Source organism: Ovis canadensis, chromosome 6 (genome assembly GCF_042477335.2).
Source record: "Ovis canadensis isolate MfBH-ARS-UI-01 breed Bighorn chromosome 6, ARS-UI_OviCan_v2, whole genome shotgun sequence".
NCBI lineage: Eukaryota > Metazoa > Chordata > Mammalia > Artiodactyla > Bovidae > Ovis > Ovis canadensis.
In genome coordinates this window covers 74,956,269-74,982,254 of record NC_091250.1, presented here as the reverse complement: position 1 = coordinate 74,982,254, position 25,986 = coordinate 74,956,269, and the positions used below count along the sequence as shown (strand labels likewise).

At 37.9% G+C, this 25,986-nt stretch overlaps 3 protein-coding genes and 1 non-coding gene across 6 annotated transcripts in view; 2 read left to right on the top strand and 2 right to left on the bottom strand.

Annotated features, from left to right (window-relative positions):
• Positions 1-773: 773 nt before the first annotated feature.
• On the bottom strand, positions 774-16,733 carry LIAS (lipoic acid synthetase). 2 transcript variants are annotated; one of them, XM_069593897.1, is made up of 11 exons: positions 16,532-16,733; positions 15,234-15,406; positions 12,527-12,620; positions 11,833-11,913; positions 7,792-7,948; positions 7,651-7,708; positions 6,245-6,373; positions 4,437-4,582; positions 3,713-3,783; positions 2,768-2,879; positions 774-1,107 (listed from the first exon to the last, which is right to left on the bottom strand). In XM_069593897.1, the coding sequence occupies exons 1-11, from the start codon at positions 16,574-16,576 to the stop codon at positions 1,055-1,057; spliced, it is 1,119 nt and encodes a 372-aa protein (XP_069449998.1). In that variant the 5' UTR covers positions 16,577-16,733; the 3' UTR covers positions 774-1,054. The 2 variants fall into 2 exon arrangements, with proteins under 2 accessions (XP_069449998.1, XP_069449999.1); XM_069593898.1 differs by lacking the exons at positions 7,651-7,708; positions 7,792-7,948; positions 12,527-12,620 and having other exon boundaries at positions 16,532-16,712.
• RPL9 (ribosomal protein L9) lies at positions 16,570-21,479 on the top strand. 2 transcript variants are annotated; one of them, XM_069593912.1, is made up of 8 exons: positions 16,570-16,817; positions 17,232-17,293; positions 17,383-17,498; positions 18,091-18,186; positions 19,294-19,426; positions 20,181-20,261; positions 20,464-20,578; positions 20,743-21,479. In XM_069593912.1, exons 2-7 carry the CDS (start codon positions 17,248-17,250, stop codon positions 20,568-20,570), a joined length of 579 nt encoding a protein of 192 aa, XP_069450013.1. In that variant the 5' UTR covers positions 16,570-16,817; positions 17,232-17,247; the 3' UTR covers positions 20,571-20,578; positions 20,743-21,479. The 2 variants fall into 2 exon arrangements, with proteins under 2 accessions (XP_069450013.1, XP_069450014.1); XM_069593913.1 differs by having other exon boundaries at positions 16,716-16,817; positions 17,247-17,293.
• A 947-nt stretch (positions 21,480-22,426) lies between these two features.
• The window catches only part of KLB (klotho beta), a 33,917-nt gene continuing 30,357 nt past the window's right edge, over positions 22,427-25,986 (bottom strand). Inside the window, exon 5 of the mRNA XM_069593866.1 lies at positions 22,427-25,549. Within this exon, the coding sequence (XP_069449967.1) occupies positions 25,161-25,549 (389 nt within the window). The 3' untranslated portion in view covers positions 22,427-25,160. The remainder of the gene's footprint in view (positions 25,550-25,986) is intronic.
• Positions 22,962-23,033, top strand: TRNAR-GCG (transfer RNA arginine (anticodon GCG)). The gene has a single exon. It is a non-coding gene; the product is annotated as a tRNA-Arg (tRNA).

Genomic DNA, 25,986 nt, shown 5'->3' with positions numbered 1-25,986 from the left:
ATTGTTAACAGCAGATTATGTTACAAAATGAGAGTCTGAAAATTAATCCATTTTTTTTCCCTGTGAAATCCCATAGACAGAGGAGCCTGGTAGGCTACAGTCCATTGGGTTGCAAAGAGTTGGACATGACTGAACACACACAACATAAGGAAAGTGATTCAAAATATATATGGCTCCCCTGAGTTAAATTAAAATGTAATTTTCAAAGTTATACACTATAAAAAAAATTAGTTCACGTATTTAAAACTTCAAAACAGAAATGGCTATCCAACTTACATATTTTACCATATTGCCATCTAAATACATCCCTAGTGAGATGTGGTAGAAAAACAGGATTTAGAGTCAAAGGATGAATTTGAGTTCTACTAGTTAGGAAAGAAATTCCTCACTCAGATCATTACTATGATAGAACACAGTCATCTCACCAGAGTGATGTAAGTTGAATAAAAGGAATAAGTGGACAGTGCATGTGATGTAGCAAATTTTATAAAATCAGAGTTAATATTTTATTATTAGGTTATATTTCCCCATCTTGGACAAAATCATGGTCTTGGTTTCATATAAGTCCTAAACAAGTAATCAATGTAGAACTATGTTGTAGGTCTAAAACAGTTGTTATCTATATGAAGGGTCTACACTGAAATTCTTAAGCCTTTCTAAATTATTCCAATGATGTTTTTGCTAAACAGACATAACCTCAAGTCTATACTGTTTCATCACAGTATGTCATTTTCCAGAAATGAAAGGTGACAATGATATACAGAGGCTCAAAAGACTTTCTTAAAGTTTTTAATGTATTATTTAAATTAATGATAAACTCTTACAAAGACATTTTATGATTATATCATAACAAGCAATTGTTTACTGGGACAAAGAAGATATCCTAAAAGATGAATGAATTATTATAGTTAAATATGCATAGCTTATTGACATTTTTCTTAAAACAAAAAAATTAGGATATATGCACTGAATTCTAGGCATTACACCATGACTTCTGTTAACAACTGGAGTGAAACTTCCGAAACTATTATGATCTTGAATGTCTTGTTAAATGTTACAGGGCTTTTGTTTTTCTTTTAGCCACTAGATTTTTCAGGAAAAATTCACCTATTTAGGAAAAATAAAAATATATTAGTATCAATTTAAGGTATAGATTTCAGAATAATTATACTTCCATGTTTCCCTTTAAAGACGACTTCTGTATTTATTGGTGTTTCCTTCTTCTCAATTCTCAATGGCAATGATTTTCTAACCCCACAGATCCCCCACATCTTTGGCTCTTTCCTCAACCATAATGATCATTATCCTTAAAAGACCTTTTCTATCACCACAATATCTACCATTTTTCTTTCAAGTAACTCAACATATTATAAAGGGTGACCCTATCGTATCTAAGGTGCATTATTCTACTTTATGTACATTTATTCTACTTTATGTGCAGTATCTACTCCTCAGCACTGATAAAGTATTGCTGTTGGTTGGCACAGTTATTTCAGAGAGCAATTCGGCTACATTATTAGCCTACATTTGATATTTATAAAACAGAGACCTTGCTGCAGTTGAGCAAATTCATTTGATGGAATCTCTTTAGCTTATTCCCCTCTAGGGAAGCAAGAGCTCTTCACTTATAATGGGCTTGCATTCTCTCCGCACTCTTAAGATGTGCCTGTGCACTAAATTAGCTACTTGGAGGAGGGCATTTCACTTTTCAGGTCTTAAGGTACCGCTTAGTCTCTGGCTGTTACACCACGGCTCAGTGCTTAACGCCAGAGCTCAGTACTCCAGGCCCAACATTATGCGGAGTCTTAATGTTGTTGTTTAGTCACTTAGTTGTGTCTGATTCTTTTGTGACCCCATGGACTGTAGCTCACCAGATTCCTCTGTCCATGGGATTTCCTAGGCGAGAATACTGGAGTGGGCTGCCATTTCCTTCTCCAGGGGATCTTCTGAGTAGAATGCAATGACTGTGATGTGTACATAATCACCAAGAATCCCAAGGCTCATAACCTAGCCAAGTAATGGAGAGAATAATCCCTGCTGTCCCAGGCTTTATCTAAATCTGATAAGAACAGAACCGTATTATCATGTCCTAATCCATCTGAATCTAAGGCTTTGTTCTTTTACTGGTAATTTTAAAGGAATTTAAAAGTTTATAATTCACTTACTTGTAAAAGTGAGAAATTTGCCTTACCCAAAAACAAAACAAAACAAAAAAACAACAAAAACTCCTTTCAAATGATATTATTCTACTTTAACCACCCTGGAAGCTGCTATTGGTCCTATCCTTTATATATATTTTTAGCTTGCCAGCAGCACTGCTTGAAGAAGAATAATTTATAATTATTTCCAAAGTTCCCACAGTCTGTCAATCAGCGTCTGATCAAATTCTTGGGTTTTATAACCAAGATAAGCTGTTGCTAATTCATCAAAAAAGTCTTCAATTTCTTCACAGAACACACTAAATAATTAAATTAGTAAATTTTTTAAATTTACTAGTTTAAACATATCTAGGCTTAGACTTCAACGTATAACAGTCATTAAAAAGATTATTAATGTATAACAGTTTGGATATATCAAAAAAATAACTAGCTGTTTATTCTTGTAATGGCCATTACCACATGACTTTCTCTCTTAAAAAGGCTTTTATTGTCACAAGTCAGCTCAAGCTATTTATCAAAATAAGAGCTGAAATTACAAAGGTAAAAAATCATATTGCAGCTAGTAAAATTACACTAAAATTATGGACTAAACAGAAGCATGAACTTACCTGCTTTGTATGAAGAACGCACCAGGGGGCCACTTGCAGTATAATGAAATCCAAGTTCATTTCCTACTTTTTCCCAGTATTTGAACTTTTCAGGAGTAACGTATTCTTCAACCTAGATTTAAAGAATTCTAGATTCTAGAATTTTCCGAAATCATTTTAGTTCTATATGTAAATCTACTTGTTGGCTACTTGGTCAGAACATAATGGTAGTGAATTACAGTGAAGGGGAAACATCAATTTTGTATTACACTAGCTATTCCAATGAGGTCGATAAGAGTCAGACACGACTGAGCGACTTCACTTTCACTTTTCACTTTCATGGATTGGAGAGGGAAATGGCAACCCACTCCAGTATTCTTGCCTGGAGAATCCCAGGGACAGGGGAGCCTGGTGGGCTGCTCTCTATGGGGTTGCACAGAGTCGGAAACGACTGAAGCGACTTAGCAGCAGCAGCTATTTCAAAAGAGAAAGGATCAGTCATGCCTGTAAGATCGATCCCTAAGGATAAGACTGTGTTACTTATCTTGTATCTTCTGCTCAGCACTGTGTCTGGCACATGGACAAGTGCCAGAAAGTTTTACTCAAAAAAAGTTTTCTGAATGAATGAATAAATGTCTGATATAGAAATAGGGAGACTGGCTTTTCTTTCTTACTTCACCTCTGGCTCTCATATAATTCTAAAACAAATCACAAGACTGGCAGGAGTGATATGAATGTACTTCCCAACTCAAAAGTTTTTTTCCTATAGGTCACTTTCGTAAGACAATATTGAGGGCAGCAAGTAAGTGCCAGAATAGCCGCTTTATGCAGATAATAAAATGGAACGGGAACTCAGAAATATACATGGAACATTACACTAAAAAGCAGCTTCTGAATTTTACCTATAGAAAATAAAGATTTAATTCAAACTGCCAAGAAACATTTGGCAACCTATGGTAGTTGTACCTTAAGGTGGCGCTTTGTTGGCTGCATATATTGTCCTAAAGTCAAACAGTCCACATCTGCCTCACGAAGAGCTATAGGAAGAAAAGCACACATTACATGAGCAGATTTTTTTTTTTACTGTGCTATCTGTATGCATTGCTGTAAAGAGTAGCTTTTAATTATTATTTGAATTTATTACTCTTTGAACCAATAGATAACTGCAAGTTGGCCAAGGGCCTTCAGGTAAAATAAAAGCTTTTATATTTTAAAATTTAAGAAGCTCAAGAATTGCAAAGCAAACAGATTTAATAGACTAAAAGTCAAAAGCACACCATGTTATGTAACAATGCTGTAAGTAAGCACTTTCTCAAAGGCCTGGATTCATCTTAGTCATCTTTGAGCTGTCAGTGGTTGACAGAGCTCCTGGTACCTGGCTAGCACTCAAAAATTGTCTTGACTGGACAAGAAAAGCAGACAAAATCATGTTTTTAGTTGATGAAAGGGTAAGGAATAAAATGGAATGCAAATTCCACATTCTAAGCATCCTGTACATCATTCCATAAAGTTTTAAGAAAACATTCTTCCTTTCCTTTCTATGCTGCTGTTTATAACCACATCCTAAATTTTTGTTCTCACTAGCACTTTCACTGAGACTATGGAGACAGCATACCAGGTCTTCCAAAGTGGGATTCCTGCTATCACTCAAGTTAAATGGAAAAGAGTTTTCATTTTTCAATTTCTTTACCTTTCATCGTGGCATATACTTGGTCATCATTCTCACCTAAACCCAACATAATAGATGTTTTAGAAATAACATCAGGTCGAACCTCCTTGGCATGTTTTAGTACGCGTAGAGACTGGTCAAAATTGGCCCGGGGATCACGAACTTTCCTTGAAAACACCAGAGCTGTTGTCAGCAAGAATAACCACAAACTCAACTAAGTACATAATTATGCAAGCAAGCTGAAACACCAGGAAGGTACATTCTGGACATCACGCCGCATCATATGGGTCAATGGCAGCATTTGTGCACAAATGTCTAACTGTTACTTTGGGAAAGAAAATAAGGCTTCACTAGGCCCCCAGTTCTGTTGACTTTTCAGGCCTTTCAAGCCTGGGGCAGGGAAAATGAGAACAGAAGTCATGAATGAAGTAATTCAGTTTATGAATTACTTATTGAGAAACCAGGATTCTTCAGCCGGAGAATGAGTGGTTATAAGGGTAACTGAGAGAAGGGGGAAACATGGAAGAAAATTTCGATACTGAACAAAGAAAAAACTGTTTAACCTGAACCATTTTAGAGGACTGAAACTTCTATGTTCATTTCTTTTCTAAAGACTAAGCTGCCCTCTGCTGGTAACTCACAGCATTGACATTTCTTAGGTTTAAAAAAAAAAAAAAAGCACTATTCTGGAATTTTCACTGGAAAGGATAATGTTTTTTAAATGAAAACAGAGAAACTGGCACCCACTGGTGGTGGGATCATAAGATATGACAAGGCTGGAACAGGCTGTGTGCTTGACTTCAACAGGGGACAAACCACCAAGTTTTAAATGGATAAAGGCCCAAAGGACACAGTTGCTGATGTTAAATTGCATTGATTTGAACTCTAATGTACCTTTATTCTGTGTAACTGATCTGTTGTTATGGTTGCTATTTTTAATCAGAGACCAGTTCACACAGGAGGAGAGGGAACAAATTTATGAATTTAAAAGTAACCACAATACTGATAATAAGGAAAATACTTTTTGAAAGTATTTATCCACTGAATTTAAATTATGCTCCCTAATACAGTTATGATTTAGTAGAAATGCTGGTTGTTGTTTATCATACTTCTGACACAGAATAACGTGTAGAACCTAATAAAATCACTACCAAATGCTTTACTAAAATAATGAAAATGAATGCATAATCTTGCCTGAAATTTTTTATTTTTCTGAAATACGAATAGTTATTGATACAGAATAACAATCTATAATTATTCTTAACTACTAAAATTACTAGGAAGAGTAAGAAAGCACAGTACCTACTTTTTTAAAAGAGATTTAAAATACATCTGAATGATACCTTTTTTTTTTTCAGCATCATTTACTGTATATATTATTGTCAAATGCATTGTTATATGTCCTTTTTTAGAACTACAATCAATTGCTCTTTTGTAATATGTTTCTTTTTGAAAATTGTTCTTTGGGAAAAAAACCCAGCTCATCAGCACTTGCAATACTTTACCAAAAAAAGGAAAGAAAAAAAGATGCTAGTTATGTTTGTATGCGTATACCAAAACATATACACACATGCATAAATATGTAAGTATATAGACACTGAGATGTAAGTAACTGATATTACCAGGTGGAAATATGGATGATGTCTACACTCTTTTTGTTGTCTATATTTTCTAATATTTCTGTACTAGACATATATATATATATTTTAAAAAACACAGTTTTGTTTAAAGAGAGTTCACTTTATAAAATTACAATCTTCTCCCCTGAAAAAAAGTATAGCAGATTTGACCCTCCAAACTTCCCAACATTACTCCATACATGAAATCACCTCTGTAATTCTGGAACTGTTTCTACATTATGTGCGTATACATCTAATCCTGACAGGGCAACTTTCTCTATCGCTTTAAGATCTCCTCGGAAATCAGGGGTGAGACATTCCACAAGAATTTTTGGATTCCTATAGTGAAAAAGAGATAGGTATCACACTGAGGAAAAGAATTGACGAAACTTGCTCAAAATAGAAATCATCAGTATGCATTCAGCATCAGTTTCAGCACAGTAAGCTTCAGAATCTTGCCAAGAACAGCACCAACAGACAAATGCTTACATATGAACTGTTAAATGAAAACAGTGACAACCTAGAACATCAGATAATATATACACTGTGGTTAAAACACATCTGCTTGCAAATAATGATCAGAATAAATTTTGGGATGACATAAACTTTTAAACTTTATTAAAAGGTATTTGAAGAAATTAAAATATTAAATATTAAATAAAAAATAACATATTTTTATGAAAGTAAATTGGGATACCTCTTATGTGAATATAAAGTGATTGCCTTAATTTTGATTTCTTTTAAAATTCATGAATAATGCCCTCCTCTTGGTAAAATATTTCACAAGTGTTCTGGGCTTTAAAACCTGTCTTCTGAGTTGCTGAGTCATGAGCTTTGCTTAAATGAAATACAAGCTAAACATTTATCTATTTATACTATGCATTCAAGCATTAAAGTATGAACTAGGTAATAGAGCTGTTCCCTTTGATAAGCAGTAGAAATGACTGAGAAACTAATAAACTTTTTCACAAACCAAATTGCAACTTTTTTTTTTGGAGTTGTTTTATGAGAGAACAGATGTAGAAAGCACCACATTGTACCCTCTCTTGGATTCAAGAGATGTTGAAAGAACACATCCTATAGCTCACTGTTTAATTGCAAGGAGGGACGCACTGGTAGTTTGTGAAATCAGTTTTATGGGTGGAACAGCAAACTTTTTTTAAATGAACTATTAAAAAAACAAATAGAAAATATTGGGGGAATCAGGGCAAAAACATTTACTGAGTGTGCTAGGTGCCAGACTAGTTCTGAGCTATAGGAAATAAGCATAAACTCCTTTTTAAAGGCTTTTAAAATAAAATTTACATATTAATAAAATGTGAATTATGGGTAAAATCCCCAGGGCATGTCAATATCAATAAAATTTATATTATGATTACATATTTTAACAATGTGGGCGTTTATCTCATCCTAACTTCTCCTAGATGATGATTTATTCAATTCAGTCCTGGGAAGACTTTAATTTCCAGCAGATTATAAAACGAGTTTTTATAACCCCCTGCAAAAGGTTAGTAACCACTGCTTTAAGCTAACCTTAAAAAAACCTTAAATAAACTGAATTTAATATGGGTCAACAAAAGTTCCTAAATTACACAAGTAAATGCAAAAACAAGTACCTTTCCTTTAAGTAAGATACAGTCTTTGCAAAGTGCTCAGCTCCTCCATCAGGCATATCTGGAATCAAGAGAATCCACTGCTTAAGATGACATCACAGCTTAATAAGTCAATTTAAGAAGAGGTAATGATGTCTCACTAACCATCTCGATCCACAGACGTCAGGACAACATAATCCAGACCCCACTCTGCAATTGCCTTTGCAGTATTGTAGGGCTCACTGGCATCCAGTGGAGGTGGATTTCTTGCAGTCTTAACAGAACAAAACCTACAACCTCTTGTACATGTGTCACCCATCAACTAGAATAGAGATGTTACAGTTTAAATCAAATAAATGAATGACTTTGAAAAATATACTCGTAAGGGAATAAAACTGCAAGGAATGAACAAATTTTGACCCTGTTCATATGAAATTTGAAACATTCAAAGCTAAACAATATAGTTAAGGAATACAAATATATATGGTAAAACAAGAAAGAAAAGGAAACAATAAACTCAGAATAAGGAGTAGTGTTAAGGGAAAAAGAAAGGGGATGGGATCAAGAAGGGATGAAAAACTAATGTTCTTTTTCAAACTGGAGGTATCAGGGTATCTGCGTATTGGTAGTCTTTATAACTTACACATAGGTTATAAAAATTCTTTTATATCTACTTAATTTTAACAAAAATGATGTTAAACAAAATGTTCAATTAACCTATCAATATGCAGATCTCTGTGGAAGTTAAACAGAAGGCATAGCTCCCTCCTGTTAAACAGATGACACAGAAACACACATAGAAAGTCAGTAACGGGATTCCCCGCTGTTTCTCCAGGACACTGCTTCTGCTGCCATGGGCCACTACCATGCTCTACCCCTCGCCAAGCACAGCCACTGTGGATGTTTTGGAGCCACTGGAGTTTCAAAGCCTTATGCTAAAAAAAAAAAAAAAAAAAAAAAGCCCTATGCTAGGGGTTTTGATTTGAGGCAGAAAGCAATTCTTTCCCTTTATGTTTAACTCATTCAGAAGGAACTCACTGCAGTGGTAATTAGGCCCACCATCTCACAGAATGTTACTGAAACAATGAAACCTCCCAGGAGCCACTAGGCACCAATAGTGATCATGGAGAGCAGGCAAGGGATAAAACCAAAGATTTCCATCAGGGAGTATTCAGAATAACTCCTTCCTTCAAGAATTGATGTTGCATAGAGGGAAAGTTATGACCAACCTAGATAGCATATTCAAAAGCAGAGACATTACTTTGCCAAGAAAGGTCCGTCTAGTCAAGGCTATGGTTTTTCCAGTAGTCATGTATGGATGTGAAAGTTGGACGGTGAAGAAAGCTGAGCGCCGAAGAATTGATGCTTTTGAACTGTGGTGTTGGAGAAGACTCTTGAGAGTCCCTTGGACTGCAAGGAGATCCAACCAGTCTATTCTGAAGGAGATCAGCCCTGGGATTTCTTTGGAAGAAATGATGCTAAAGCTGAAGCTCCAGTACTTTGGCCACCTCATGCGAAGAGTTGACTCATTGGAAAAGACTTTGATGCTGGGAGGGATTGGGGGCAGGAGAAGGGGACGACAGAGGATGAGATGGCTGGATGGCATCACAGACTCGATGGACGTGAGTCTGAGTGAACTCCGGGAGTTGGTGATGAACAGGGAGGCCTGGCGTGCTGTGATTCATGGGGTCACAAAGAGTCGGACATGATTGAGCGACTGAACTGAACTGAACTGAACTTAGAAAAGCTCTCTGAGCCAAAGCAATCTTGAGAAAGACTAGAACTGGAGGAATCAACCTGCCTGACTTCAGGCTCTACTACAAAGCCACAGTCATCAAGACAGTACGGTACTGGCACAAAGACAGAAATATAGATCAATGGAACAAAATAGAAAGCCCAGAGATAAATCCACACACCTATGGACACCTTATCTTCGACAAAGGAGGCAAGAATATACAATGGATAGTGGTGCTGGGAAAACTGTCAACCACTTGTAGAAGAATGAAATTAGAACACTTTCTAACACCATACACAAAAATAAACTCAAAATGGATTAAAGATCTAAACGTAAGACCAGAAACTATACAACTCCTAGAGAACATAGGCAAAACACTCTGACATAAACCACAGCAGGATCCTCTATGACCCACCTCCCAGAATATTGGAAATAAAAGCAAAAATAAACAAATGGGATCTAACTAAAATTAAAAAGCTTCTGCACAACAAAGGAAACTATAAGCAAGGTGAAAAGACAGCCTTCGGAATGGGAGAAAAGAATAGCAAATGAAGCAACTGACAAACAACTAATCTCAAAAGTATACAACCAACTCATGCAGCTCAATTCCAGAAAAATAAACGACCCAATCTAAATATGGGCCAAAGAACTAAATAGACATTTCTCCAAAGAAGACATACAGATGGCTAACAAACACATGAAAAGATGTTCAACATCGCTCATTATCAGAGAAATGCAAATCAAGACCACAATGAGGTACCACTTCACACCAGTCAGAATGGCTGTGATCCAAAAGTTTACAAGCAATAAATGCTGGAGAGAGTGTGGAGAAAAGGGAACCCTCTTACACTGTTGGTGGGAATGCAAACTAGTACAGCCACTATGGAGAACAGTGTGGAGAGTCCTTAAAAAACTGGAAATAGAACTGCCTTATGACCCAGCAATCCGACTGCTGGGTATACACACAGAGGAAACCAGAACTGAAAGACACGTGTACCCCAGTGTTCATCACAGCATTGTTTATAATAGCCAGGACATGGAAGCAACCTAGATGTCCATCAGCAGATGAATGGATAAGAAAGCTGTGGTACATTAACACAATGGAGTACAAAGAATACATCTGAATCAGTTCTAATGAGGTGGATAAAACTGGAGCCTATTATACAGAGTGAAGTAAGCCAGAAAGAAAAACACCAATACAGTATACTAACACATATATATGGAATTTTTTTTTTTATATATGGAATTTAGAAAGATGGTAACGATAGCCCTGTATGCGAGACAGCAAAAGAGACACAGATGTATAGAACAGTCTTTTGGACTCTGTGGGAGAGGGAAAGGGTGGGATGATTTGGGAGAATGGCATTGAAACATGTATAATATCATGTAAGAAATGAATTGCCAGTCTAGGTTCGATGCAAGATACAGGATGCTTGGGGCTGGTGCACTGGGATGACCCAGAGAGATGGTGTGGGGAGGGATGTGGGAGGGGGGTTCAGGACTGGGAACTCATGTACACCCGTGGCAGATCCATGTTGATGTATGGCAAAACCAATACAGTACTGTAAATTAAAATAAAGTAAAATTTTAAAAAAAAGCAGCTACTTAAAAAGAAAAAAAAAAAGCTCTCTGGATGGCTCTGTATTATTCTAGAAGGAGCTCTATCTCACACGAATTTCCAGATTCTCATGTAAATAGTCTCTTGCTGGTATAACTCATTTATCAGACATTCCCCAGACAAGTATAACTTTAAGTTAGACATAATTTAGATTTAACCCAATATCTCAATCTCTTTGTATGAATAAATACGGTAGACTGCATTGTGAATTCCATTTCTTACTCCATCATATTAAGATTGTACATTTTACCCACTGCCATGTTACTTGCAGGGCCCAACTTCTGAGGGAGGAACTTACACCTCTATTCCCATTGATGTCTGGCTTGGCCATGTGACTTATTTTAGCCAACAGAATGACAGCAGGCATGACCAAGCATAAGCCTCAAATGAGCATGGATGCTTGGCTTGCCCTCTTGTGCTCCTTCCATCCTCTGTGATAAGAATATCCTTGGTAAGCAGCTGGTCCAAGAATAAAGCTCTGCAGAGGAGACCTAAGTCCAACCTACTTCCTGGAGTCCAGTTTAGCACACTCAGGATCAGAGGATCATGGGCTAACTGAAAGGCCCATGAGAGGGAAATATAAATTAATAGAAGAGGTAGTTCAAGGTAGCATGTAATTAATTATTATATTCTATCAGGTAGATGGAAGAATCAATAACAGACTTATTCAGAGAAAGGTGAGATTGTAACAAGCTAGATTATTCCGTCAAGTTTCGTCCCCACCACAAACTCATATGTAACAAAAAATATCATATTTTTTTTGAGACTCAAAATGAACATTTGTAGGAAAAAGACATAAAACATTTCCTTTCGGTTTCTAGACTAAAACTCTGGAATTTGAGGGTGGCCTTACCATGATTGTGGCTGTGGCGGTAGCATGTTCTCCACCTCCCCAACACTCTCCAATATTGGGACATCGAGCTTCCTCACACACCTATGAGTAAAAGAGAACTGAATACAATCAGGTTGAAAATATTTACCAACTGAGAAATTAGTCATCAGGCATTTTATACTATCCATTCTTTATACAGTATGTTAAGAAATTCACTATTTGGAAATGCTGTTAAACTGCCAAACTACACAGATATTAGGATTCTATTTTTAAATTAAAAACTATGAATGTATATGTTTTATATGTACAAATAAAAAAGTCTACAAGGGTATATGTTGAATACTTAAAGTGGTATAACAAACATTTGAGATTTCATATAGTATGTTTCACATTTAATATATCCTTTCCAACAAGCATGTACTTAATTTGTAATACAAGACAAACAAAAACTCTCATTCCCTGAATGGCAGAAAAAAATTTTTTGGTTTGTACTATTAAATAAGTGGCTAAGAAATACAATTACTTTTTGCTTCTTTTGCAGGGAAAATAACTTTTAAATCTATTCCCATTACTGAGAGTAACGTGAAAACGTCTTTACTTTCCTTGCTATTTTCAATATGTATTTTATTAATTTTCAAGTTATATATGCATAGAAAAATTATGTCTTCTGGTAAAGAGGGATACTTAACCCTTAACAGTAAGTAACAAAACTTACTGTGTGAAGATTTAAATTCCGCAAAGTGTTTTTCAGCTTATTGTAATTCTTCCCCATAGGAATCTCTGTCTTTAGCCATGGAGGTAGTCTTAACCTGCGGAAAGCCAAAATAACTATATGCTAACAAATATGTTCCCAAATAAGCACACCGCTTTGAAGTTACTCTGATCTATTAAGATGACCAACTGGGAATTTCCCCCCTGTAATCCTGGAATGATTCTTTTAATTTCTGCCACAGGAGATAACAGAATCAAAGTTCAGTTCAGTTCAGTTCAGTCATTCAGTCGTGTCCGACTCTTTGCGACCCCATGATCGCAGCACGCCAGGACTCCCTGTCCATCACCAACTCCCGGAGTTCACTCAGACTCGCGTCCATCAAGTCAGTGACGCCATCCAGCCATCTCATCCTCTGTCGTCCCCTTCTCCTCCTGACCCCAATCCCTCCCAGCATCAGAGTCTTTTCCAATGAGTCAACTCTTCGCATGAGGTGGCCAAAGTACTGGAGTTCCAACTTTAGCATCATTCCTTCCAGAGAAATCCCAGGGCTGATCTCCTTCAGAGTGGACTGGTTGGATCTCCTTGCAGTCCAAGGGACTCTCAAGAGTCTTCTCCAACACCACAGTTCCAAAGCATCAATTCTTCGGCGCTCAGCCTTCTTCACAGTCCAACTCTCACATCCATACATGACTACTGGAAAAACCATAGCCTTGACTAGACGGACCTTTCTTGGCAAAGTAATGTCTCTGCTTTTGAATACGCTATCTAGGTTGGTCATAACTTTTCTTCCAAGGAATAAGCGTCTTTTAATTTCATGGCTGCAGTCACCATCTGAAGTGATTTTGGAGCCCAAAAACATAAAGTCTGACACTGTTTCCACTGCTTCCCCATCTATTTCCCATGAAGTGATGGGACCAGATGCCATGATCTTCGTTTTCTAAATGTTGAGCTTTAAGCCAACTTTTTCACTCTCCTCTTTCACTTTCATCAAGAGGCTTTTTAGTTCTTCTTCACTTTCTGCCATAAGGGTGGTGTCATCTGCATATCTGAGGTTATTGATATTTCTCCCAGCAGTCTTGATTCCAGCTTGTGTTTCTTCCAGTCCAGCGTTTCTCATGATGTACTCTGCATATAAGTTAAATAAGCAAGGTGACAATATACAGCCTTGACGTACTCCTTTTCCTATTTGGAACCAGTCTGTTGTTCCATGTCCAGTTCTAACTGTTGCTTCCTGGCCTGCATACAGATTTCTCAAGAGGCAGGTCAGGTGGTCTGGTATTCCCATCTCTTTCAGATTTTTCCACAGTTTCTTGTGTTCCACACAGTCAAAGGCTTTGGCATAGTCAATAAAGCAGAAATAGATGTTTTTCTGGAACTCTCTTGCTTTTTCCATGATCCAGCGGATGTTGGCAATTTGATGTCTGGTTCCTCTGCCTTTCCTAAAACCAGCTTGAACATCAGGAAGTTCACGGTTCACGTATTACTGAAGCCTGGCTTGGAGAATTTTGAGCATTACTTTACTAGCATGTGAGATGAGTGCAATTGTGCGGTAGTTTGAGCATTCTTTGGCATTACCTTTCTTTGGGATTGGAATGAAAACCGACCTTTTCCAGTCCTGTGGCCACTGCTGAGTTTTCCAAATTTGTTGGCATATTGAGTGCAGCACTTTCACAGCATCATCCTTCAGGATTTGAAATAGCTCAACTGGAATTCCATCACCTCCACTAGCTTTGTTCGTAGTGATGCTTTCTAAGGCCCACTTGACTTCACATTCCAAGATGTCTGGCTCTAGATGAGTGATCACACCATCATGATTATCCAGGTTTTGAAGATCTTTTTTATATAGTTTTTCTGTGTATTCTTGCCATCTCTTCTTAATATCTTCTGCTTCTGTTAGGTCCATACCATTTCTGTCCTGTATCGAGCTCATCTTTGCATGAAATGTTCCCTTGGTATCAACTTAGATTTGCTCAAACCACTTTAGAAAACACTCATAACTGTGTCTATCAGGGCACTTTGCTCATGTCCTTGTTTTGCAAAGGCACAGAGTAATACCATCTTTAAAAAAAAAAAAAGGAGCTTTTGAAACATCTCATTCCCTAATGAATAATACTGACAAAAAGTTCTGTATTTGTTCAGATTAAGAAGAGACCCCACAGGTGAACTTTCTGTTCTTTGATTTTGATAGGTGTTAATGGAAAAAAAAGTAAAATTTGGAGTAAAGGCTACATATCCTCAGGTTTCCCTTGTCTTCCACCCACTTGTAGTCTAGAAGTTGCTGGGTAAAGTATCTCCCCAAACAATTTGTGCTCTGCACCAAATTCTCTTACAATTCTTTTAAACTAAGGCATGCTATCTGTGCTAGGAGAAACAAGTTAGATCATCAGCACCCAGTAACAATGAAAACCTTATCGAAGTGTAACAGACTAATATCAAGGTGATAATCTTTGCTCTCTAAAGACACTTGTTGCTGGATGGACAAAGGGAGATGGTGGTGTAGGATGGCTAAGTCCTAGCAAGGCCCTCAGAGGACAGACAGAAAAGAAAATTTCACCTATTTGCCTATTCTATGTTAGTTATCAGTTCTTTCTAATGATTTTTAGCTAAATTTAACAAGCTGATTAAAAATGTATTTCAGGGTTTGGTTATATCTGAAAATGATGCATTATGAAGAAATGGGATGTTAAAATTACCCCAATTTTTCAATTACCTTTCTCCTTTCTGGCGTTTTAAATTTCCTTTATATTCATCCCAGGTACTCTTGTCAGCCAGATCACCAGATATAAATTCTTGAAGGTCTGGTCCACTCTGTAAAAATTCCTTTTTTTCATCTGGCAGGGAACTCACTTCTCTGACAGGGTTGCATAAATATCTTCCAAATACCTAAACAAAGGGTTCATTATGACATTTATTTAGTTTTCTGTTTAGTCACTAAGTCGTGTCTCACTCTTTTGCAACCCCATGGACTATAGTCCACCAGGCTCCTCTGTCCATGGGATTTCCCAGGCAAAAATTTATTTAGAAGAGTTAGTAATAACTTAGTTTTAACCTATTTAAATAGCTAAAAGGAAGAGTAAGCCAGAGAACTGATTCAGATATGATGTTAAACTGTTTACAAGCTCTGTGTTGAATAAGGTTAAGGAGGACCCAAAGGGAACAAAACAAACCTAAAGAAGAATAGGAATTAACTATTTCTGTCTAGATTTAAAATAGATTTGGAAACTCTGGAACTGGCTAACAAAACATGCCACACTTTATCCGTATCAGGACTAAAAGTCAGTCATTCAAGTTTAAACTGCAATAATAGGAGAAGATGCTACAGATTTGAATTTTCTATTCCTGACGAGTCAAGGACGTTTAAATAAAATCTGAAGTAAATTATCTCTGCCTTGGGCTTTGGATAAACACATGTGTTAAAACTTAGAGGTTTAAGGTTTAACTCTGCTGATTTCAGAGAACTTTAAGTAGGGAAACCAAACTTACTATTTCAATTTTCTATGTTATATTCTGTGTTTGATCAAGGAAGTCACTCAACACATATTTGTTGACCAAAAGAAGCCGTCAGCTTATGGATTTGAACACACACACACATGGACAAGACAGCCAAAACACTATAAAACTCAAAGAGTTAAAAAAAAAAAAAGTGTGCCTATTAAGATGCTGCACAATTGCTACTGTTCTCGCCCAGGTCTCCCGCTCAAGCTTACAACACAGATTTGGGTTCTAATTGCCCAAACCGGTGTCTAGTACAAATCACTGACATGCAAGAAAAAAAAAAAAAAAAAAAGACACCTCTCAGCGTCAGCCAGAGATACCTACAAACAAATCACTACCAGAGACTTAACTTCCTTGGGGTGTCTGAAGAATTAGACGAGATACCACACGAAAAAGGTTTAGAAGAAAACCTGGCTAGAAGTAAACATTCAGTAAATGCTGGCATTATTGGGCGCTCTAAAGGGATGGGAGCCCTCTACCCTACGCCCGCACCCTGCTCCCCCAGCCGCTCACCCGGGGGCCCACGGTGCGGACCGCGCCCCCGCAGCGTAGAGACATCTCGCTCTTTCTTTCCTAGCAAGGACGAATAATCAGTAATTCCAGGGAAAAGAGAAAAGGACAAACCGTCGCCAGATTTACGACAAGACGAACCACCCTGACCCGGTGGAACTCGCGCAGCTCCGCGATTGGCTGCTTTAGTCTAGCGGCGTCGCGCACTGATGACCCCACACGCAGACCTATACGGACTATAAGAGCGTGATGACGAAAGACGCTCTCTCTTTGCCGCATCTACTGCGAGGTGAGGTGGATTCTGTAATCGGTGGGGTTTGGGAATCTGAAGCCATCGGCCCTGGGAAGGCCAGCGGCGCGGTTGTGGCCCTCGGGAACTCTATCGTGGTTGTCTCCCCACACAGTGACCGCCATATGAATTTGGTTGCGCTGGAAATCGAGCCCTGTACTGGGCTTTCAGGCCTACCCCAGCACCTCAGCCTTGCCGGGATGGCGCCGGCTTGACAGGACACCCGGGGGTGCGCTGAGCGGGGAGTTCGCCAGCTGGGCTTACAATATGCGCCTGCGAGCTGCTCCTTCCAAACAGGGCGCAGCGGGGACCGCTCTCGGTTCGGGTCCTCCCGTATTCTTGCCGGCGGTCTCCGGTAGGAGTGGAGCTCCGTGCGGTGGAGCTTGGTCATTAGCGGCCTTCTTCTTACCCTAGGTGCTTGTGTTTCAGAATGAAGACCATTCTCAGCAATCAGACTGTCGACATCCCAGAAAATGGTACGAGACTTGGTGTTTGCGTTTTTCTTACGTCTTTACTACATGCTCTATACCTTGTTCCGAGGCCTCACGAGTACGTTCTCTCCTAGTCGACATTAACTTGAAGGGACGGACAGTTATTGTGAAGGGCCCCAGAGGCACCCTGCGGAGGGACTTCAATCACATCAATGTAGAACTCAGTCTCCTTGGAAAGAAAAAGAAGAGGGTGAGTTTTTTGTTCGTTTTGGACACAGTTGCTTGTTTGGAAGGTTGTGATTTAAGAGTAACAAGATGGGTTGCTTTTCAAATTACGAAATTGAGATTCTGTGTTTTAGCTTCAAATTGGGTGTCTAGAATTATAGCTAGTTTCAGTGTTGTTGCTTTAACAAAATTGGAAGATCAAATTCTGAACAAAGTAGATTAGAAAAACTCCTTCCAGACCAGGGTGCAGCGGGGTAGTAATGATTCGTAATACTGTTACAAGTTTGTTTTTTTTTTCCCTGATTGTTTTGTAAAAATCTTAGGGACGCAGCAGTGGGTCTTAAACCTGATAATTTTCCAGGATTGACGTTTAATGCAGCTTGTACCATACTTTGTTTCTGGGTTGTCGTCCCTTTGTGAAATAGTGTACCTGTAATGCATAGTAATAAAAATACTTTGAGGTGGTGTGGTTTGTTTTTTTTTTTTTTTTGGCAAGTCATACTTTTTAATTAGGGCAAGTACTACAATTTACAGTGATTGTTGTGAATAAATGGACTTCTTTCTAAGCCTGCTTATTTCTGGAAAGAGTTTTCTAAAGTTTTTTTGTTCTGTTACAGCTCCGTGTTGACAAATGGTGGGGAAACAGAAAGGAACTGGCCACTGTTCGCACAATCTGTAGTCACGTACAGAACATGATCAAGGGTGTTACACTGGTAAGCAGATTCCTCAGACTACTTTGTCTTGGAAGGGGGAGGTTTCTCAGCTGTACTTCATGTATGCAACATATATGTTTGCTGCAGAGAGTAGATTATGCATGAAATTTAGTGGCGTACTTGAGCTCTAGTGCTTGGGAAGAGGTAATGTTGGCAGATGTGTCCAATAGGCATTCCTGGGTCTTGGGATTAAGTGATACATGTGTGTGTGTAAAGACCAGGTAGTCTTTGATAGTCTGCTGATGTTTTTTTTTTTTTCTACACAAATTAAGTCTCATTTTCAAGGTGCATGCTTATAGAAAAGTAGCACATGGGGTAGACTTTGGTTTCTTGTTTGATGCCTGTCACTACTACTCTTGCGGGGATAGAAAAAGGTGGATCAAATTTCTGAACTCCATGTCCATTTCCTTAAAAACATACCAGGGTAGCTTCTTTGAGTGTGGGTGCCTTTGTATCCTTAATTCTTGCTATCTGGTGTACCTTAGTAATTCAGTATGTTAGCCCCGGTGCCCAAGATGAAGGGCTTTGGGGTTCTTTATGAGAAACTCGTGTTGTTTACTGTGGGCATGGTGGTTAAATCACTGTGGTCTCCGACTCTTTCGCAACCCTGTGAACTGTAGTCCACTACACTCCTCTGTCCATGGGATTTCCCAGGCAGAAATACTGTAGTAGTTTGCAATTTTCCTTCCCAACCACGGATCAAAGCCATGTTTCCTGCACTGGCAGGTGGTTTCTTTACCACTGAGCCACCTGGAAAGGCATAGGCGGTAGTGAAACACTTTTTGTTAAGGTGCACACTGCAGTCCGGCAAAGAGACAACAGAAACCGATGATTCTGTATATAGTTGTGTGGTGTGGCTGATTTTATAAAGCCTTGACATGAGTATGTGAGAACAGTTTTCAGTTTCCTTTGTCATGGAGGAGGAAGTTTTCCTCTAAAGTCTCTAGAGATTTGGTCATCCTTTTCTAGGTGCAAAGAGGGAGACAACCCTGACAAATATGTAAATATTCCTTACAAAGGGGCAGTTCCTACTTGGTTTTCAGAGAAAAACTGGGTATCCTGTTCAAATTTCTCAGCGTTACTGATAGTTTCTTTATTTAAATCTAGGGCTTCCGTTACAAGATGAGGTCGGTGTATGCCCACTTCCCCATCAACGTTGTTATTCAGGAGAATGGTTCTCTTGTGGAAATCCGAAATTTTTTGGGTGAAAAATACATACGCAGGGTTCGAATGAGGCCAGGTATGGTTCATAAGTTTTTTTTTCTGCTTGTGAAGGCTTAAATATATTTTGGGTTAGTTATAACTAAGGCTAGATTATTTCAGACTTACCCAGTACAATTAAAGTAGAAGTGCACTGAAAATAGTTTTTCTCTGATACATAATTGATGCGTCTAACACTGAAGCAGATTTTAAAACTTAGTGCTCTTTGATTCTGCTTTTTTTTTTTTCTATTGCATTGAGGGGGAGTGGAAGGTCTTGCACAAAGCTTGTGAGATCTTACTTCCCCACTAGGTATCAAACCCTCGCCCCCTGCATTGGCATCATGGAGGCTTTACCCACTGGATCAGCAGGGAAGTCCCCAAAAATGAGCTTTGAAGAATACCAAACGTATACAATGGAAATAAGAAATAAGATTGGATACAAAGCTTATTTATTTATCTGGCTGAGTCTTAGTTTTTGCTTATTTAGCTATGGGATTCTTAGTCACAACATTCAAACTCTTTAATTTGCAGCATGTGGGAACTAGTTTCCTGACCAGGGATTGAATCCAGTCCGCCTGCATTGACAGCCCAGAGTGTTAGCTACTGGCCCACCAGGAAGTCCCAGGAATACAAAATTTGCCCAGATAATTCAGATTCTATTACAAAACAGATAGTTTCATTTGGTGTGTGGAATTTTAAATCAATAAATCGCTCCTTAATTTAAACATTTTAAGTATTATACAATTCTTATTTTTTATCTTGACACTATTCAAATGCCCTCTTATATTTTAGGGGTTGCCTGTTCAGTATCTCAAGCCCAGAAAGATGAGTTGATTCTTGAAGGAAATGACATTGAACTTGTGTCAAATTCAGGTTTGTATGTTTACTGTGCATAATTAATGCCTATAAAGTCTTGTCTATCTAAATCCTGGAGTTGAATACCTGGTATTTGTTCATTTGGTGAGGGTTTTTTTAAATTTTGGGAATCTTAATTAAAAGCTATAAAGTACAGCATGTGATGAAATACTTGTCTTGAGTTTGGCTGATAATTGCCTTATCTTTTTCACCCTTATAGCTGCTTTGATTCAGCAAGCCACCACAGTTAAAAACAAGGATATCAGAAAATTTTTGGATGGTATCTATGTATCTGAAAAAGGAACAGTTCAGCAGGCTGATGAATAAGATCTCAGGTGGGATTTTGTAATACCTGTATAATTTTATTGCTTTAGTTGGGTCTAATTAATAAACTGTAGTTGTAGCAAAGGCAGAAAGTATGTTTTACATGATTGGGAATAAAACTTTCCTGGGTAAGAATATTGATGGAGAATTAGACTGTTTCTTTTCTTTTTTACAGTGGTCCTGCTGCAGAAACAACAAGATGGTTGTTTGGAATCGGATGGTTCTATGGACTCAGTTGTGATCCTTTAAAGAGACAATAAAAACTCTTGATTTGAGATTTTTTCCTACTGATTTGTTATTTCAAAGTATTTGGCCAGTAAACAGTTAAGTAAATTCTAATTTGTTAATAATAACAGAAGGAATAGGAGTGGTTGATTTTGTTGTTGTTGTTAGCAAGACTTAATGGCAGAAGGGGCTTGAAGGAATACCAAGGACATTTCAGGCAAGAGGAATACGGTTATCGTGGGAAGAACTTTAGGAGATGCCCTGAAGGTATCTAATTTTACAGTGGCATAGATTTGAAGATTTGTGAGGCAAATGCCTGAGTCACAGTAACTGAAAAGGCAGCTGAGAAGTGAAACTTGTCTTAGTAAGAATTAAAAGATGGAGTTAATTTATATTTATGATAAACATGGTTGCCGTAGTCTAAGGTTCTCTCAGACCCAAATTTCAGCCACTTCTGTATCTTAGTCTTGATAGCTTTAAAAAAACTTAAGAAACGTTCCATGTGTTATACTTCAGATACACTACTAAACAATACTGTGTTTTAACTCAGTAGGGTTGCCCCTAAACCTGCAGTCCTCCCCTATCTGATTTGTTAGAAACTGTAACTGTGTAATTTCTCAGGCAATACATTTAATTTTGTCTTACCTACTGTGTGTAGTCCATCAATAAAATCTGTGGGCTTACTAAGATCTTGGTTTAAATAAATGAAATTAATTTTCTATTCAGTTAATCATTGGTTTGATGATAAGTTAAATTTTTAAGAAATGGGTGAAATTGTAAATACAGATTTTGCTTTTAATTATTTTGAGATGAGGTTTGGGGTAGGTGTTGGATGGGTAAGTTGTCTTCCTTTGAGTGACAGGTTAGCAGTCAGATATTTTCAGTGAAGCCTGTTGAGCTCATTCCTCATGTCCATCCTAGCATACCCTGCTCCAGTTTTTGTCCATAATGTTTATAATGTAAGATTAATAGTTTACTTTGTTGGGTATTGATTATATACTCTTTTCCTGCTAAGAGTTTTAACGTTCATGGAGGGGGGTGTGACCTTGTCTACCCTGGGATATTCTAAGTTCTAGAACAGTGTCTGGCATATAGCTGTTTGCTGAGTAATTGGTTCCCAAATTGCCAGGGAGATTCAGGTTGTGGAGATTGACTAATAGTAATGGGCCTCAAAAGATGTTTTTAAGGTATTGACAGAATTTTAAAATTGAATTTGAGGGTTGAAATTTCCAAGTGGCAGTGTTGCAGAGGGATAAAGGTGTTATTGCAGAGTGTCGGTATATAGGCAGTGGTAGCAGCAATGGGAGTATGTAACACCAGAAGTGAAGCGTGGAGACTTTAAAGGGTAACTGTTGGCAGTCTGGTTGTAGCTGAGGAGTTACTTCAATTTAATAACTTAGATGTGGTAAAGGAACGTGTAGCAGCTTCTCCCCAGGGAAGCTGTCCGTGTTTTCTGTTACCACGGATGAGCATGTAAGTGCATCCTCAGTTTTGAGGTGTATCAGTCTACATTTTCTAATGAGAAAACATACTTGGGAGTAAATTGCCCATTTGGCACACAGTTTCGGCGGATGGAGGGAGGGGGTGTTGGCAGAACCCAGTTAAAACACCATTCACATTCCACAGTCCTTAAGTTGAATATAAATAATCAGCATAACCCAGTTTATTTGGAATGAATTACATTGAGAATTAAAACATCCAGTCATAATTTACTGACCTCAATTTCCAGAGGCTCTTTAAACACCGTAATTGCGATACTTCCATATATATCAGACTTAGTGGTGAAAGGGTTGTTAAACTGAACGTGGAGAATGCAATAATATACAAAGTAAACTACATTTTAAGATGTTCAAGTTTTGAAAGGTAAAAGATCTGTCAAAAGCTGCCAACAGTTCCTGACTCTTTATGGTTTTAATTTTTAATTAAACAAACATGTATTTGGTAATGCAGGATCTGTGTTGTGGCAAAGGCTCTTTAGATGTGGTATGTGGGTTCTAGTTCCCTGACCAGGGATTGAACCCAGACCCCCTGCTTTGGGGCATGGAATCTTAACCACTGGTCCATCAGGACAATCCCCATTTATTATTTTAAAATGAATTTAAGAAAAACCTGAAAGGTATAACTGAGAATGAGCTAGATTAAAATATGTGCCTAGGGACTCATGGAGCTTCCCTGGTGGCTCAGATGGTAAAGCGTCTGCCTGCGGTGCAGGAGACCCAGGTTCGATCCCTGGGTTGGGACGATCCCCTGGAGAAGGAAATGGCAACCCACTCCAGTACTCTTGCCTGGAAAATTCCATGGACTGAGGAGCCTGGTAGGCTACAGTCCATGGGATCGCAAAGAGTCGGACTCGACTGAGTGACTTCAGTTTTCAGGGATTCATGTATGATGATGGCTTAAAGACTAGTAAAATTCCCAGATGGCAAAAAAGGACAGCATTGAATTAGGGACTTTACTATTGATACCTTCTCTTCCCTGGTGGCTCAGATGGTAAAGCATCTGCAATGCAGGAGACTCCGTGAGATCCCCTGGAGAGAAGGGAAGGGCAACCCACTAGTATTCGTGCCTGGAGAACCCCATGGATGGACCATAGAGTTGCAAAGAGTGACTAACAGTTTTCACTTTGTGGCAAGGTGACAAGTTTAAAAGATACATTAAGCACTAAATGTAAAGACTTACAAACAATACAAGATAATCAAAACAGGACAGGAAAGCAAACATCTTAATTCCAAGTCTGTTTTTAGGACTGACTATGGATTTCTTTTTCAAAACCTTGGATGTTGATGAGTTGCTCAACTGATACTCTAGGATTAAAAAACTAGTTACTATAATCATGTATAGCCTCAAGCCTGATAATCAGATGAAAGTTGCTCAGTCGTGTCCGATATTTGTGACCCTTTGGACTGTAGGTCTCCAGGCCAGAATACTGGAGTGGGTAGCTGTCCCCTTCTCCAGTGGTTCTCAGAGAAATATAAAAAATTCTTGGAAAACAAAAGCTGCTAAGGTTGGAGGAAGGATGCAGTTGGAACAAGGAGACAAAAGCATCTAAAATTTTACTATCTGAATTGGCCAGCCAGAAAGAACATTGATGTCTTAACCACTTTTGCATTTGTTTGAATTGACCAATTATGTTATTTTTATCTTTGAAACTTAATGCTGTTATCAATTAGTATCTCAGTTATGCAGGAAATAAGCTTTCCTTTGACTCTGGAAGTCAGACTTCCAGAGGAGTAGACAATCGTTAAATATTGACTCACCTAAGGAAAGAATGGGTATAAATGGGTTTAGATTCAGGTTTTCTTCCAACATTTAGAATACAGTGAGTGAATGTTAAGAACAGAATTCAAAAAAGTCAAACTGCAAATTCTGTTTTAAGAATTTACTTAATCCTAGCTTCAAAGGTTGCAATGTAAGAATAGTTTACTCAGGCCACCAGTACTCTGAATTGTGTCCACAGTTGGGAGGTGCCTTCTACACCTTGAGAGGTCCATATGTGCTTGTGTTAGATCAGTGAAGGACTTCAGGGGCGAGAACAAGTCTCATGGGATAAATGGTAACTTGATAACGATAATATAAAAAAATCATATCTTAGAATGTTTGCTGCATCTGTCACCTAAGATTCAGGTGAGGAATAATACCAATTTGAAGGAAGTTGCTGTACTGTGAGGTTGAATGACCTCTGTCTTCACAGGCAGTTGGATCTAGTTGAATTTAATCTTTGTCCTCTGATGTTTACATGAGTTACTAGAAATTAAATGTTATTTTTTAAAAAGTCATCTGATAAAAGAGCTCATAAAATGAGATGTTTTATAAATGCTCAATTTTAATTTCTGTTGACAAAAGCTGAGGGATTGATGTGTTTAAGAGTTTATAATTGGCTATAGACAAATGATACTTAACCCTATTTTTTTCCATTTGAGAACCACCCTGACCAAAGGGGAAAGCACTAAAAAGTGACAGAATTTTATCACTGACAATCTCCATGTGGAATCTTAATAAAGTTGTACTTTCAAAACAATTTCTTTTATCATAAGTAGCTACTGGTATGAATAGAGGAAAACTAGAGAATAATGATAGGAAACAGCTCATCAAACACCATGAGACAACATATCAGATAAATCTTCATAGGCTTACTGTCGAGGGAAACCTTTACCTTAGATCCAAGAACTGAATTCACTGATGTCAACACCTTTTAAGGGAAAATTTGAACCATACAATGGAGACCAAGATTGTCATTACCTTAGCTATCACAAAATTCTCAAGTTGTCCTTTTTCTACGATATAGGTGTATCTTCTGTAAGTTACCAGTATATGGAACTGGAGTGAATTTTTAAACTTTTCCATCCTGCAGACAGAAATAAGATCAGCTTAGCTAAAAACTCTTTCGTGACCTTTCTTTAACGGTATGTGCTGTGAGTTCTTTGCTTTCCAAATTTTTCTTCTCTTTCGCTTATGAAAAATAGTAATTGATAACAGTAGAACCAGAGTGGAGAAGAAACAACATCCAAAGAATATCAGCGGTTTCTTCTGCACAAGAAGTAAGCAGACAATACATTCTGTGTTTCTTTGAGCCTGACTGCATCTAGGACTACTGTTCTCAGAAAGGAAGCCATTGTTGCTGATCAGTTTGTTGTAAAACTGGACTGAGGATTTAGCTTTGAAATCGGGTGTGAAGAATCCAAATCTGGGTCTAGATTTTTCTTCAGTCAGTTTGAATACATAATAGCCTTTGATTTTGATTTTATCAATCAGGTATGCTGAAAAATACCAAAAATAAACATTAATCACATGTGAACTATTAGATATCCTTGAGAATTTAGTTTTCATTGAAAACAGTCTAAAACTCATGCTCATAAAACATTTTCATTAAAGGTTTTTTGACATTCTTTTATCAATGATCTTTCTTGAGAAGATGAATATAGGTATAATGTAATTTTTAAAGATTGAATTAAAACATATCTATAATCATACCAAAACACCTGCAGGAAACTCAGACTTAAGAACTGTAGCCATAAAGGTCAAAGGACTTAACTGTCAACTTGTTCACAGTGTTAAAAAACAAAAATTTTGCTTATTTACCTTGATTCCAGAGCTCAGACGTGAGATAACGGCCCAATAACCACTTGGTTTCCCCAGCCACTCACTCTGGCTCGCCTACTCAATTCTTTTATACCTTCTGTCAACAAACTTACAG